Consider the following 16,762-nt stretch of genomic DNA (forward strand, 5'->3'; position numbering starts at 1 on the left):
GTGCTGCAAGAAAACTGACTGTGGAGCGCAAGAAAATGGATCAAAGTAACATCTATTCACCTATGGAACCCACATCTTAATTGTATGAAGTCATTTATGAAAAGGAGTTTGATAAGTTAGATGCTAAGGTTGACATTTATCCACATCAGAAAGACAATGTAGAATTTGGCAAAATTTCCTTGTGGAACGTCACACAAGCCTCCTAAGGTATGCCCAATTCTGTGCACTCACAATTCAATTAATTTTAGAGTGTGATTGAAGTAGGAACTAACTTAGCTTCATTCTGCAGATTTCTGCAAACTAAATGCAAATATGAACGTCCCCTGTTTGTCAAGCTGTTTAAGATGTATGTATCTGTAAAAAAGCACATGCAGTCTTTGGGCATAAACATCCACATTATGGAAAACAGAATGGTGATCACAGCTGAAAAAGTAAATGTTGTAAGGGAGTTTCTCAACCAGAGAACATAAACAGACAACTGATTTATGCTGAAAATCTGTCAGTTTATTTCAAAATTGGAGGTTTTATAAAATAATTTTAAGCTGTTTACTATTGCATACTATTTTTATTACAAAGTAGCAGTTTCCAAAAACAAACTCTTTTTGCTATTTGCATCAACTATACACAAAGAATATTTTATCTCTTTCCCCTTCCCGTTACCAAAAATAAGCATTGACAGTAAGTGCAAATATTCAGTGTAGAGCACTGATCAGAAAAGCATCCAGAAGCATTTTCAAACAGGTATGAACAAGCTTCCTATTCTTTAGTGTCTTTTAAATACATTCTTCCTTCTCAATCCAAGCAGTCACAAACTCAGACTACTATTCAAGATGCAAGTATTACAAATGCAAGTACCTCTAGAACAGATATGGGCAAATAATGTCCTTAATTATCTACATGGAATAAGTTACATGGGTTTAATACAGTCTGAGCGTTGGGATCCCACAAAGAAACCAAAGGAGGAATTTATATATTGTGTTGATAATCTAGCAAGCAGAAAATAAGCGTTGTTCTTAAAGGATACAGTTGACACTTTGCAAAACACACTTGTTAACTTATTTACAAGAATCTCCAAGGAAAGTGAGCTGAGGGACATATATTCTAACAACTTTCATAGAGCTTATTTGATGGTAAAGCAACAAAATCTCATTTAAATACGCATCTTTCTAAATAATTTGCCAGAGGCAGGGCCAGCTATTGAGAATGGACGTACGTCCATCCATTACTTACAGCATGGAAGTCCCTTTTTAATCTTTCCAGCAACCTGGCACTTAACATATTCAAATTTAAACTTGAGACTGCTAAATAATACTTCTGCATTTTGTAAGTAAGAAGAACTTGATAGAGCTAAGCCACTGAAACTGTGACTTAAGACTAATAGGAGAGGAACAAAGGAGGGAAAAAAAGCTGAAGGCACCTCCATTAAATATGGAAATAAAAGGGTTTGGTTGAATAAAGTTTCTGTGCTATTCCTTGCTAAAGTGCAACTGCTAAACTTATTCCTAAGGAAGAGCAGCACAAAAATAGTGGTTAGGCTGAGACTCACACTTAGTGATGTCTTACAATATATTATTTACCTGTAGCGGTCCCTGATGCCATAGGAAGTCAGGTTTCAGGACTGCCTCATGCCAAGTGCCACACAAACACAGAGCAGGAAGATGTTCTTTGCCTCAAAGGGCTCGCTAAATTGAGGCCACTGAACCGGAACCAGCCTATTTGGATCTGGCCTTTGTTTGACTGGCATGCTTTCATATTTCTGATGAGATAAAACAAATGATTCCCATTCCTCCATCAGTAAAACCACAAATACTCACCTTGCCGCCTTATTTCCTTCTTACGTAGAAGCATAATAACCACTTACAGGATATGAAATTACCCTTAATTACTGCTTCTATAAGCCCGGCATTTCCTTCAAAGAAAGAAAATAGTGTGCAATTCTCATTTTCTGTTACCATAAACACTGCCTGGAAAGGATATAGAAGAAATTCTCCTTCAGTGGAAGAAATATTTTCAGAGTAAAAAAATAATGCACTGATTTGCAATTTTAGTTAGGCTAACCCAAGAAGCAGACATGGTGTAACTCTTGAGAGGAAAGGGGGTCACTCAAAGTCTTTGAACACACCCGCAGTTCCATTTTGCCCCATGCTGGATTGGTTCTCTTTCTGTTTGCTGAAGCAATCCATAGATACATGCTCTAGGTATTAATAGATTGAACAGGTCATCCCATTCTGAACATACATTTTGACGTAACATTTTCAATGTGTATCTACCATTCCCCACCCTCCACCCCTTCCCTGCATAAGCTTTGGTAGTTTTGTGCTGTTTAAAGAAAAAAAATATAGTGTAATGTGACTTATGATTAAAATGTTAAGGAACATGAAAGCAGCATCCTTACCAATGCATTATACTTCTACTTGAAGTAAAAAAAAAGTTCTTTATTTGCTTTGCAAGCATAGCACTACATCAGGAAATGCTAAAATGAAGGTTCCTTAGTCCAGATCATCATCTTAAAACTTAACCCAATTAGGAAGCAAAAGTGCTGACCACAGGACAATGCTCCTGTAGCAGGCTGCCTGCATGTATGTTTGGGGTTTTAACAAACACAGGCCACCTCTATATATTACATGTATTATGCAATTAACTGGTTAATTGTGCAATTTAATTTAGACTGGTTACACATGGCAAAGTAACTATCACACTATGAAACGGTCCATGCAGCTATAAAATTAGAGCTGGAAAATGTGTAATAACTTTTTGGGTGGTTTCTATCCAGCTTTAATTTGCATGTGTAGCAACGCAGCTATTCCCTTGTGGCCCCTGCGGCTGGGGCGCACTACCCACTGCCCGGCTGGGAGTCCCATCAGCTACAAGATTTGCAGATGAGGGAGTTTGCTACCTACCAGTGCAGGGGGAGCCCAGGATCACCATTCTGGGCTCCCCCTGCACCAGCAATAAGGTGGGATCTAATACTGAATCCCACAGTCGTGCATCAGTTCCTATCACACCATTACCTGAACATCTAGAAGTGTCCACACACATTTCAACTGTGACACCTGAACACCGTTTTTACATTATTTGTATCTACTGTCCCTATTTGACTTTGAAGAAGGAGAAAGCACCTGTTACCGTTCTTGAAAGACAAAGGTTCTGATCCTATAGGTCTTACGCAGATACATATCTTCCACATTAGGACACGAATGGGAGAGTTTGTGAGACTCAATATCTATTGAATCTGGCTCTTACATGGCACCTACACTTGGGTGTCTTTCCAGCCAGCATGCTTCAATTTACTTAAAGTCACCTGATCTGCAAGGTACTGAGCATCAGTGTTTAGCCTCATTGGAAGTTGAATCTTAGCAGAACTGGGCCCTAAATCCTTAAAGCTGGCACAACTGATTAATGTGCTATTAGTTTACACTTTTTTATGCTCACTTATGAAAGGTCACAAGTGCTCAAGGCATCTCTTTAAAACCTTGTCCCCTAAATTGAAATGCAGGGAGTCCACATGCTTGAGTAGAGCCCTTCTGATGACAATGGGACACTCAATGGATGCGTTAGTCACATCCATACAAAGCTTGGATAAACACAGTATTACTAAATTATTTTGAATTGATATTTCCGTAGATGACAGTAGTACCTGTATTTGTACCAATGCAGAGAAAAATTCAGCTCCACAAATAAATTCTTAGGGGAAAGAATAGGTTAGCACTTATTGCAACCTTCCAAACAAGTTATATTGCAGAAGAAATGCTGAGATGTACCTATTAAAAAAGTTATGCACAGTTTTGCATAATCATCCACCATGTTGTTTAAGCTTACAGTTCATTAAGTATTCCTCTGACTCATGCTTACAGTTTTGGTGGGGCTAGAAATACGTTTTAATTGCAAAGAACTCATTTGATGTTAATTTTCTCATGATTCACAATGACTACAAAGTGTATAACAATAACAGAAGTATACAGTGCCTCTTAAATGTATTTTTACAACTTTATATCAAATATAGATCAAATAATTACCAGAGTACAAGATACTTCATTTTTAAAATTGTGTTGGCTGAACTTTGAAGCTTCCAGTAAGATTCTACAGACATGATACATTTACATTCTAGAAATTCCTTTAAAATATGCTTTAGAGCTCAATCCATCAAAAATTATCTAGAACATTTCAAATGGAATGGGACTGTTCAAAGATATAGAAGCATAGCTTGCGCGTCCTATACCTCTGCGCTGATCAACATAATCAACCTGGCAAGGGCTGCATTGTTTAAAATTTGTTTGATTACAAGTTTTCTTGTAATCAAATTTGTGTCTGATTGAGCTAGGGCTTGAAAACTATCCTCTTATCAATTATCTAAAAGTTTCCAATGTTACTTTGTCCACTCGCATCATTTCAATTCCAAGAATCAGAGTGCTTTAAAACTTACAGCTATACAGCTCCTCTTGCAAGGGCGATATTGTACTAATTTGTAATGAGCAAACAGACACAGAGACACCAAGGGCAGTGACAGACATGAAAAAAAACAACAACCCAGAGCTTTACCAGAAGAGGCAGCACGTTAGTTAGATCTGGCTCTGCAGCCTGTCTAGATCAGGCACTTCAGTGGGGCTTTTTGGCTTTTATCTAATAGCTATAGCTTTTATCTAATAGCTAAAAAGTGCTGCTGAAGGCCCCCAATCTATACAGATGCAGGGTCCCTGATCTATACAGGGTGTACTGAGCTTAAAGCGCTGTTTGTTTGTTTTTTCCATGTCTGTAAGCAGCCTAAAGCTAGGATTTTTTTGGAAATATGGCCAGATCCAAATTTACAAAATCAATGACAGCAGCAGGTGCTTTGCAACTCTGAAAATCTAAGGCTTTCAGCCAGGGATGTCTCTTATCAGGAAGGAAAATATTTTAAATGCATGCTTAATTTTAAGCCTAACCTTCAGTGCTTTGCTAAATCACAGCCTTAAGAAGGGGTCTAAACATAGATTTGTGTCTAACTTTAGATGCACAAATTTAAAACATCTGGCCTCAGTGACTTGGCCATGGTCATATAACTAGAAACAGAAGTGAAGTTCTCTGCATCTTATGTAAAACCAAGGAAGTGATAATTCCCACTGTACTCAGCACTGGTGAGATTGCAGTTTGAATACTGTGGCCAGTTCTGGGCACTGCACTTCAGTAAGGACACTGAGAAACTTGAGAAAAGAGCCACCCGTATGATCAGGAACTTGCAAGGCAAGCCATACGAGGATAGGCTGAGGGACTTTGGCCTCTTTAGCCTAAAGAAAAGAAGGTTAAGATGGGGCTTGATAGTGGCTTACCGCTATATCAGAGGAGTGCATCAGGAGCTCAGTGAACAACTGTTCACTGGGGCACCACCGGGGAAGACCAGGACCAATGGATATAAACTCCCGGAAGGTCGCTTCAGGCTTAATACCAGGAAAACTCCTTCACAGTCAAGGTGTCCAGACTGTGGAATAAACTCCCTCCAGAGGTAGTGCAGTCACCTACTCTGGAGGTTTTCAAGCGGAGACAGGACAGTCACCTCGCTGGAGTCACCTAACCCCAGCTGTCTTCCTGCCTAGAGCAGGAGGGCTGGACCTGATGATCTGCAAGGTCCCTTCCAGCCCCTAACAATCTATGAATCTATGCTCCAACCATGCACTCTACATTTCTCCTGATTTCCACTAAACTAAACTCCCTGCGTTGCCCACAAGCCCTTAAAGCAAATACCCTGAATCCGTCTGTGACAGGAGGACAACTCAGGGCCAGGTCTCATCTTCGGCCCGCCCACCTGTCTCTGGGGCAGTCTGCCCTGTCTCGCTTGCCACGACTTGCTGTATATATAACTGGTGTAAGAATGTGGGAGGCTGCCCATTCAGTGCCCAATGCCAAGGGTGTTATACACAACTCCATACTGTCCCTACACTGTGTCCCATGCCTTGCAGATGGCATCATGTTGGTTATAGCACCGGCGCAGGGCTGGGCCAAACTCTGCTGCTTGTAGGACCTCTAACATACAACTCACACACTGCCTTTCACAGGGTCTCTTGCATACCATCCCCTCTCACAGGGCCTCTTTCAACTGCCCCTCGCTGGGCCACTCTCAACCTGCCCTGCTTCATGAGTGGCCCCCTCAGGCCATCAAACTTAACTACTCTCATTGTGGTCAGTCCACACACAGCCCTTTAGGCTGGTCGAGCAACCCTACTGTACGTGGCAGACCTTGTGCCTCACACTAGGCCAACTCTGCCCCAGTCCCTTGGTGGGCAATTCTCTCACATCTACACTTTTATAGGGGTTGGCCCGTGTGCTGCTCTTCAGACCACCCCTGCAGCCCTACTCAATACATCCCCGGTGCAGCCCTTCAGATTGCCTCACAACCCTACTCTATACCTTCTTACGCATAGTCCTTCAGGCCACAATGGCGGACCCAACTCCATGCAGGCTACCACACATACTTTACATACTTCTGCCCCCTCACTGGGGCCACTATACTTCTCTGCCCCCTCATCGGCACCTCTGGGACCCCATGGCATTCAGGTGTCCACAGATGTGCCTGGCCTGGCATTTCTGGGGAACTGCCTCGCCACAGGTAGTCCCACCAGACCATCCTTCCCCAGCAAGGTGTAGTTTTAAGTCATACCCAGGACCAGGAGCCTCCTGCCATCCCCATAACTCCTGCCCTTGCCTCCGAGGATGTTCTGCGCAGCAGCTCAGCTGGGTGATGTTCTTCCAGCTGCCAGCAACAGACTGCTGCTTCAGCCCTGAGGGCCTGAGCTAAAATGGAGGTCGCTCAGGCCTCTCCTCACAGCCAATCACAGGGCTCTCCTGCAGTCCTGTGACTGCCTCATCAAGGCTGGCCTACAGCTGCTGGCTGTTCTCAGTCCTTAAAGTGGCAGGCACCAAAGGTGCTCTACCACACAGTCCGTACAAAAAACCCTCCTGACACTAAATGAAGATCTAGGCTTCAGAATCAGGCTCCCTGGCCTAGCAATAGCACACACAAAACTTGATCAAAGATGCGATGAATTGGTACATTTTCAGAGTGAAGAGCTAGACTGTGCACCACCAAAGGCAATAGGATTTTTCCTACTGGCTTGTACAGGACCAGAATTGAGCCCTGAGTGCATGTCACCTATTGCTATTAATGGAAACTTGATGCTTAGATGACTGTCATTCATGCGCATGACTAATTTCAGTATACTGAATGTTCCTTCTAAGGATTTTATGAAAGGCATGGTAGTATGATTCTCACACCAAAAAGAATCACCTTTAGCATGTTATCCTTATTCTGCTTACTTATTGACCAGATGAATAATGAGACAAGGTCAATGTTATACCTGGAAAACAGCCCCTGCACCTCTCTCTGTGGAATAGACTTGATAGCATCATGTTTAATCTGTATGATCTGTTATTAACAGCATGATGTTTAAAAGAGCATCTGCAGACTATGTGATATTTAATCTTCATGATTTGTTGCTTAAGGAGATAGTCAGAAGCAGGCTGGAATGAAAAGACATTAGCACTCTGTGAGGCCTTTTGTTTCTTGGCAGGGGGCTCTTTTGGAAAGGCTATCAGAGCTACTACTGACATCAAGCTGTGTTACATACAGCTTGATTTGTAATACTCCTTCTCCTGGAAGATGGTGTTTATTTACCCAAATTATCCAATGAGTTCCTCAAGAAGTTGAGGTATGTGGTGGAGAGGGAGTTACCTGCTTTAACAAGACCACTTTTCTGAATGTTGTAGGGATACCAGATTGTATCACAGTTGCAAGTGATTTCTTTGGAGAAGTTGTTTGCAAGAACCAGAAAGGTGAGGATACAAAGCTATTAAAGGATTTATTATGAATGGATCTTCCTCCCCTGTTAACCAAAATGATACAGATGCAATTACGCAGCTGCCATAGACCATTCCCAAGCTGGCTGCTCTTTAGAAGTGGGTGCAATGACTTCTGAATTATGTTTTAAAAGGGTTTTCTAGGAGGAAAGGAACTAGCTGAACATAGTATATTTATTTATTATTAAATAATCTAAGACCTCAATGCAATGAAGATTTACTAAAAGAAAATATCCTTCAGAGCATTAAAAAAATCATCCGATCAAATCTGATTTACAAACAGAATACTTAAATTTTTTGCAGTATTTTTTTCCTTATTGTTGAAAACAGCAGAGACACTTGACCCATGACTGCCCAGAGTTCCTTCTGAAGGAACTTCAACAATCTGGGGACTTTCTTTTTAATTTGATACCTTTTCTAGAGACAGACAGGAATAACCTTGAGCCAAACCCCCCACCCTTGGACCCAAGCTTTAAATCCAAGTCTGATCTGCTTTCCAGATGTATTAGTTGGGTCTATCTCTGTTCTTGTTTGTTGTTGGCCAAAGTCTACAACCATTTTCTAATGAACAGACAGAAAAAGCCCAAAAGTTCCCATTGAGCTTAAAGATCTGTGTTCACTCCTAGAATTTCAGAGACCAAACTATGCAGAGTTGACTTCTAATCCTAGCTAAAGGTGAGGTGCCATGGAAAGAAGGAAGCTTATAACAAGAACACAGCTGGATAGGCAGCTAGAGAAATGCTTAGCAGGCAGCAAGTCTATATATAGCTGCTAAGTATCTGTAAAAGCATTGCTTAACATGCATGCCTTGACTCCAAAAAGCTTCAATGTAAGCTGAGAATTTACCTGGGGCAGTAATATTGTGTGCACAAAGGGAACCTTAAACATAAAACCTCATGTCTTAAGTAACTTTTTATTCTAACAAAGTTGTGTGCATGCATTTTTATGAGGCATGTTGTGATCTTACTTATGGAGACTAAAATGGAACCAACATTACATATCCTCATGAGAGTATCGTGAAATCAAAATGTGCCAGGAGTTGCAGATGAATATGCCAGAAACAACCAGGGTAGAAGTTATTGCTATTGCCAGGCATGTGACTGTGAACTTATACCACATTCTGTTTCTGGATAAAAGCTCAGTATAACCTAGAAAGATTGATATCTCTGTTGTCTTCACACTTTTACTGCCCTATTACTGTACTGGACTTGGTTTAAAAGAATGAGATACCAAATGCAAGCCAAAAACCCTACCTATAGAAGTCCATTCATTTACATTTAAGATTTCTTAAAAGCCAGAAGAAACAGAAACTGCAAACACTTCTCCAGATCCAGTTCCACAGTAGTAGTTTTCTTCCACTGATCTTAAAGAAAGGATGCTAGCAATCATTTTATGTTACGTTGCCACCACGACAGGTGACAAGCTGGGTTTCCTCAAATTTTTGGCACGTTTAAAGACAGAACACTTCACATGGCCTAATTAGTGCAGTTCACAGATGCAACTGATTGAGACTGATCAATAAAGGATAAAGAAGTGAATAAAGGGTTAGAACAGCTACCATGGGTTAGCTTTCATCAACCACGGTGTTGACCCACTAAAGTGAATTCATATTAGAAATACACCAAAGTTGACAGGGTAAGCAAGTGCAGCCCCTAGTCTACTATGTTTGAGAAAGCCCATTTGGTTAATAACAAAACACATGATGGAGAAAAGTTAGGTTTCTGTTACCAAAGGATATCCACTGGAACTGTGAATGCAAACTTATTTCAAGCTCTGCCTGGATGCACCTACATAAGACATTTACTGTGGAGTTGCCCAATCAGCTCCATAGTAAAGTCTCAGTGTCTATATGTGCAGTCCTATTAGGTTGCAGTAAAATAATAAACACTGCCAGTTTAGTATTTTTCAACATAAGTACTATTCCATGGTGGCATTACTGAGTGCACCACAACACATGTGCAGATGCTGAAAGGGCTGGCTGGTGCACAAGGTTGCTTCAGTGTGGGGGCTCCCTGCCAGCTACCTCCACATGGGAGCACCTTTGTGCCCCAACCGGCCCCACTGCAGCATGTTGAGCCAGGTCAGAGCAGCCCTGGGCTGGCAGGCTGACCCCCAAGTCACCTGCCAGCTGGGGCTGCTCTGACCCAGCTCAATGTGCTGCAGTCCCACGTGCATGTATAAATGTGGCACCTGGCGTGAAATGCACTGGAGTTCATTCAATCACATTAATAGCATGTGTAGATGACCCACTTTTATGTGGAAGTCAAACATTACCCCTCTTTCAACAGCTCTAGGGCCAAAGATAAATAAGTGCAGCAAGAAAAAACATTTTTGAAGAGTGGAGCTCTAAATCATCCATGTTTCTAATAATTATCAATTTTATTTAGCGTTTATAAAGCAAGGCACAAATGTACAAAAATTGTGTATATTAAATCAAGCCATTTTCTTACATATATATATATATTTATATGTATATGTACACAATGTCACAATATAAAATGTGCTAAGACGTTGTAATAGCACAACACTAACAGAGTTAGGAATAATCTGTGTAGGAGCTACAAATTCAGGTTTGTTTGAATATACATTTGTTTGTGCTTCACCTGAAGGAACTGATTTATATGCACATACACCAAAAAAAAAAAAATCGAGCCACTGTCTTTTATTATTCACTCACAGAGATCAACGTTTGTTGCTAACAAGCTGTGGAAGGAGCAGCAGGCAGTAGACCAGCACCCAGAGGAAAACAATGAAGTAAAACAACTCAGGTTGGTCTACACACACAGAATTCGGAGGTGGACCCGCAGTCTCCAGAGGCTTGTTTGACTCTAAGTCTTTCTTCTTCCTGCAAAATTGAATGTAAGAGAGGTTGGGAAGGGGAAGGGAAATAGGGGATGGACTGAAGCAGTTGCTAGAAAAGTTGGGCCAAACACTAATGAGGCAATAGTTCAATGAAGTATTTACAGTCTGGTCAGCTGGAGCGCAAGCCAGATCTGTGAGGCACAAAAAGGGGCTTAGCAGTATCACTCGTTAGGACCCAATAGACACAGCTCTTTTAAATCTCTGCAAACCAGGGACAGATTCTCAGGTAGCATAAATCAACAAAAGCTCCACTGAAGTCATTTGAATTATGGCTCTTTACACCAGTTGAGGATGTAGCTCTTTATTTTCAGCTGTGCACAGCTCTGTGAGCAATGTCCAAGTATGTGTTTTTAATTAAATACAAAATTATTTTTTTCAAAAATGAGGAGCCATATGGGCTGTCCAGGTGGTATGTGAAGAGGACTGGATTTGTAGAAGGATGATGAGCAACACGACTAATCAGGACTCATTATTTAATGTTTCTCAAACTGGGCACTCAAACTTGACTAATCATTTCCTAAAGTCCTGCTCAAAGTTCTTAAACATTTGAGCGCAGTCTCAAGGACTCTCTGTTTAACAGGAACAACTCCAAAACTGCAATTTTAATTCAACTCCGGAGATTTCACATAGATCTTGATCACTTCCTTCACACTGGGTGCATCTACACATGACCCTATGGTGCCGTTGTTACTGAGCCACCATTTAGTACTTCCAAAAGGTCCTTTTGAAAGTACTAAATGACGGTGCAGTAACAGCCCATACTGAGCTGCCCGTGAGGTGCGTGATTATTTTTAGTTGCTATGTTGCTGTAGTGATGTGCTAAACCGAGGGAACGTGTCACTACAGCAACATAGATGCGGTGTCTCGGTTTTTGCCCACTGATGCTATGTCGCTGTAGTGCAGGGGCAGGCTATTATTTCAGGCAGAGGGCAGCTTACCCAGTTTTGGCAAGTTGTTGAGGGCCGCATGGGTAGCCCTGCCCCTTAGGTGTCCTGCTCCCTGGTCACCATCTTGGGACCAATGTCTCAGGGCCAGCGCCGGTGGGGCCCAGAGCAGGGTGCAGGCTGGCAGGGGTCTGTGGAGCTGGGTTGAACTGCACCAGCAGAGAGAGGGGGGAGCTGGCCCAGCTCCATAGAGCCCCCACTGGCTGGTACCCTGCACTCCTGCCACCCTGCTCTGAGCCCCGCTGGTGCTGGCCCCGGGACACTGGTGTGGGCCCCATGCACCTGCTCACTCCCAGTGCCCCCCCAACCCCGCGGTACAGGTGGGTGACAGCGTGTAGCCCGACACCTTGCTGCGTGGCAGGGAATGAGCTGGTGCTGAGTGTGACAAAGAGCGCCACCCCTGCCCCATGACCAGCACTCCCTGCTGCAGCCACTCGCAGCCTGTGCGGGGCTGTCCTGAGCAGGCACAGGCAGGGTCTGGGGTGGAGAGGCAGCAGATGTTTGCAGCTGGCCCAGGTTCTGGGTAGCTGTTGACATCTACAGAGACTGGGTTGATGGGCAGAGGCTTTGGGTGGGGGGCAAGGGGCAGCCGGGTAGGGTGGCAAGGGGCAGCAGGGCTGGGAAGCAGGGGCTTTGGGTGGGGGGCAGGGGCACAAGCAGGGCATCCTGCCATGTACCCCCCGTCATCATTTTGTTTTGAGCAGGCACAGGCAGTCCCAGGCAGGCTGTGAGCAGCTGCAGTGCGGGGTGCTGGCCATGGGGCAGGCAAGGGGCCGCTTTTCCCGTGCTCATCACCAGCTTTTAACCCGCTCCTGCCGCCAGCCTGGGCCCCGCGCCAGCTCTGGGCTCACCCGTCAGGGCTGTGCATGGCAGCAGCAGCTGCAGCACCCCCCCGCCTGCCGTGCTGGGCAGTGTTTGCCACCGCCGCCCCTGGGCTGCCCAGCACAAGAGCTCCAGGCAGGCAGCAGCAGCAAACAGTGCCTGGCTCGACAAGTGGGGGGGCCACAGCTGCTGCCACCGTGTGCAGCCCCGACCGGAGAGCCTGGAGCCAGCGTGGGACCCAGGCTGGCAGCAGAGGTGGGTTACAAGCTGGTGCTGAGCATGGGAAAAGCAGCCCCTCGTCTGCCCCATGACCTGAGCTCCATGGTGCAGCTGCTCACAGCCTGCGTGGGGCTGCCTGTGCCTGCTCAGGACAGCCCCAAGCAGACTGCGAGCAGCTGCAGCAGGGAGCGCCAGCCATGGGGTGGGGGAGGGGCCACTTTTCCCCAAGCTGCTTTTCCCTGCTCCCCCCCCCCCCCCCGCACTTTAGCTGAGGTTCCTGTGTGGGGCAGCCACATGGTCCCAGGCCAGAAGCCCCTGCTGGGGCTTCCAGCTGAGGGGCGGGGGCGGGCCCTGCAGTTGCGGGAGCCCGCTGGGCTTCTCCAGGTTCCTACTGCCCCTGGTTCCTGTAATTTTTGACAGGAACCAAAGACAGAGAAATATTAATTTTCTAAATTTTTTAGGGGACCTGTGGGCCAGACAGAATGGCCTCGCGGGCCACATCCAGCCTATGGGCCGTATTTTGCCCCGCCTGCTGTAGCGTGTTGCTACCGTGATGCAGCGTCACGTGTAGACATGCCCACTGAGGTGAAACCTTCCATCCTTCAGGGACTTATAACAACAGTAGGAAAACTGTGTGATGATATATGGCCCTAACCCATCCACACTTTGCAATGAGATGATATGCATGCCTTCTGATATTATTCTTTTTAAATGTTACCTTTGGATAAACTGGCTAGATTTTTCAATGGGATGAAATTTATTCTCACATTTTATTTTGCTTGGAAGTCACTTTATACATTTGCTTGAAGCCCTCTTACTGGAAATCTCACTAGAGATCTCAGACAACAAGTTTTATGCTAAACGTTAGCAGAAAGACATCACAGTAACAAATTATTTACACAGTTTTCAAAAGATAAAGCACTATCCATGATAAAAGTTGGACCAGGACACTGCTGTCTCCAATAGCATTTTTGTATGTTTTTCATAATGAATTCCAGCCATCACAGTGATTATGAGCTAAAGCCTGATTCTACTAAATGCCTATTGACACAAGTTGGAAGAAGTGGCTGTGGGTGTTTAAATTTGTTTTTGATGCAGTTAAAGAAAAGCTGGTTCAGAAAGGATCCAAACCCTCTAAACTGCATCATAAGTTCAATATCTGACTTAGCTTGGGGCCCCTGGAGGCAGTCAAAGGCTGAACATACCCTGCATGAAAGTTAAAACAGACCTGTGGTGGCTGCTCTATCACCAGGTCTTATCCACACTGTAGTTGCACCATTGTAAAATAACCCTTGGGTAGACAAGGCCTTATGATAGAACAGGATTTGAGAGGCCACTAGCTATAATCCCCACAACATGTATTTAAACTCCACCCTCTTCCTTGCTATGACATATCGCACCAAGATTATGCCTACACTTATAAACAGGGTTGGCCTTAAGGTTACTTTCTACTAGCCCAAGTTACATGAGCTGCCCTTCCCTGTCTATGTCAAACTGCGTAGGACACAGAAGAGCTATCCACATTGTGCTGTTTACATGCAAAGCATAGTCTAGAAATCTGAATGTAACTATGTCTCCTTCCTTCTGCATGTGTGTCTACTTATAGGCAGTAGGGACAGCAAGTAAAGATAGGAGGGCTGGAAGTCAGGAATAAAGAACTGTAGGGTTGCTGCTGGCAGACTTCCTATGCTTACAGCCTGCACACCAGAATCAGTTCCACGCACACTGCAGAAAGAGGGAGGCTAGGAGGTGAGTGGTCCAGAGTCAACCTGATACCTGGGCATTTAGCTGTGCTTTCAGGATTAGGCTCAACTACCACTACCACTAGAGATTGAGCCTGGACAATACAATATAGATGGCTGAAGGGGTTAGGCTTTAAGGTGACCTTAGGATTGATTCTAACTATCACTGTAGATGCAGCATAAGCATGGTGCATGCATATCTCCTGGCAGAATCCTCACTCACCTAATTAAGGTAGTTTTACATCGTCTTTACTTTTTGCAAAAGCAAATTAGAGAAAGTTAAAGATACAGCACGTCAAAGTCAATAGCTAGCAAATTCATATGTGAGAGGAACTGTATTGAATCCAGTTCCGTACTGCTGTAAAATAGTGATAGAGTTGACTTTGAACTCCTGTAAGAGAGCCCAGAGATCATGGGTTGCATATGACAAATTCACCATAGAAAAGGCAATCACCCACCTGATAACCAGATCTGTGCTTTCTCCTGAATCTGTGTTCTTCTCTTCATGTTGGCTAACAAGTTCCTAGAGTGACATAGTTTGTAAAGAAAACAAAACCATTAAAGAGACTTTGGCTGTTTGTAGACTGTGCTCAGCATTTTCTAAACCTTGTTAACTGACTCGCATCAAATTTCAATTTGAATTGAGGGTTAAGAGATGATCATTGACAGCCCCTAACAGACCCAATTCTCAGTTTTCTGTGTGTGATCTTATGCTGTTGGAAATCATTAGGAGGCTTAATAAACCTGTGTAAGCACTGCTATATTGTTGCAGTTATCTTAAGTGCTGTGCAATTGACCTGATACTTAATCACCATGAGGTGTTGTTGGTACATTTGACTTTATAAAGGCGTTACTTTATAAAGCCTGATAGGCTCTGTTGTATTGCAAAAACCCAAATGAGCTTCCCTTGAGGGGATTGATATTTGCAATGCTTATCTGCTTATCTGAGTTCCTAAAGACTGTTCCTCCTTAAAAGCAAGGTGGTACATACATATTAATCAATACAGTTTAACTTGCCTAATTTGGACTGCCCTAGTCTGCATTAAATTTAACCCTCATTCAATTTGGATTAGTTAATTTGGACTGAAGCCAATTTTAATTTGGACTATAGACATCCACGTATATATAGTGACAGCTGTAGTCTGGATTAAACCTAGAACAATGTAATGTCTATAAACATCCCTTATTACTAAACTATGAAGACAAGGTCAACGGATGACCGAAGCCCAGCAGACTATTTGGTTAGTATACCTAAGGTACACCAGTTTTGGCCAACAGCCAACACAGGATTGATGCAGTGAAGTCAACCGGCCAACTTTGACTTCCCACCCCAAATAATCAGGTACAATTTACAGTTGGGCTGATTAGCTGTAGCCTTTGGCCCAACCCAAGGATAAGGCTTGAACTCATGTCTCCGGAACCACCGTGAGACTCTTTAGCCACTTTATCACTATACCCAATAAAGACAACAGTTTGAACTTAAATTCCATGTATAATTTTTTCCCCTAAATTCTGCTTAAACTATTTTCTAAATCAATAGCCCTTGAAAGACCAAAGTACTGGCAGGAATACTGTCCATTACAGCAGTAGCATTATACAACAGCCACTAGACATCTGAGGCAAAGGGCTCAGTCCTAAAATGTACTGAGCACCTTCACAATTTTTGTAGGACTATATCTTAAATGAGATGATGTGTGGCTACTATACATGACTACAGAACAGGCAACATCTTCCTTCTTATTTACTGAAAGGAGGAAAAGAAAACATAGAACTGAAGGAAATTTGCTCTGCAAGAATACTGACTTCAGTAAAAGTGAAAAGCCAGCACAATAGATACAAAACAAGCCTCGAAATTATAATTTATATACAAGCATGATTAGATATTTTTTGTAGATGTATTTAACCATATAAGGGCTCTTTAAAAAAATTCTAGTCTTACTTTAGCTTTTACTTATTTCTTTAGTCTTAGGGCAAAAAACAGAATTTTTATGACTTTCATTTAATCCACATAATTGTGTTTGTGTGTCATGTAATATTATACTATTGAATTATACTACAATAATATATATATTATTTATGTGTGTATGTATGTATGACACACAGAGAGAAAGAAAGGGAAAAAAATATATATATATATATTCTCTCTCTATATAAGGGAAAATATATATATAGTCTATATATATATTTCCATAAACTAACCTTTTCAGTAGAATTAGGAATATGTTTTCGGAGGTAAACACTGGAATCATTGCAGCTTGTTCTGAGAAGTAAATGAAAATACCTTTAATGCACAGAGAAAATTTTTTACAAGGATTCAAAAAAAGCCACTGAAATTCAAATATATAT

General features: G+C 42.9%; 1 protein-coding gene across 2 annotated transcripts in view; it reads right to left on the reverse strand.

Annotated features, from left to right (window-relative positions):
- Positions 1-482: 482 nt before the first annotated feature.
- CLMN (calmin) overlaps positions 483-16,762 on the reverse strand; it is a 141,608-nt gene continuing 125,328 nt past the window's right edge. For both annotated transcript variants that reach the window (XM_019481630.2, XM_014596406.3), the window contains exons 11-13: positions 16,616-16,676; positions 14,875-14,939; positions 483-10,672 (exon numbers count right to left, since the gene is read on the reverse strand). In XM_019481630.2, coding sequence (XP_019337175.1) covers positions 10,510-10,672; positions 14,875-14,939; positions 16,616-16,676 — 289 coding nt within the window. In that variant the 3' untranslated portion in view covers positions 483-10,509. The remainder of the gene's footprint in view (positions 10,673-14,874; positions 14,940-16,615; positions 16,677-16,762) is intronic.

This window comes from Alligator mississippiensis, chromosome 2 (assembly GCF_030867095.1).
Source record: "Alligator mississippiensis isolate rAllMis1 chromosome 2, rAllMis1, whole genome shotgun sequence".
NCBI classification, from domain to species: domain Eukaryota; kingdom Metazoa; phylum Chordata; order Crocodylia; family Alligatoridae; genus Alligator; species Alligator mississippiensis.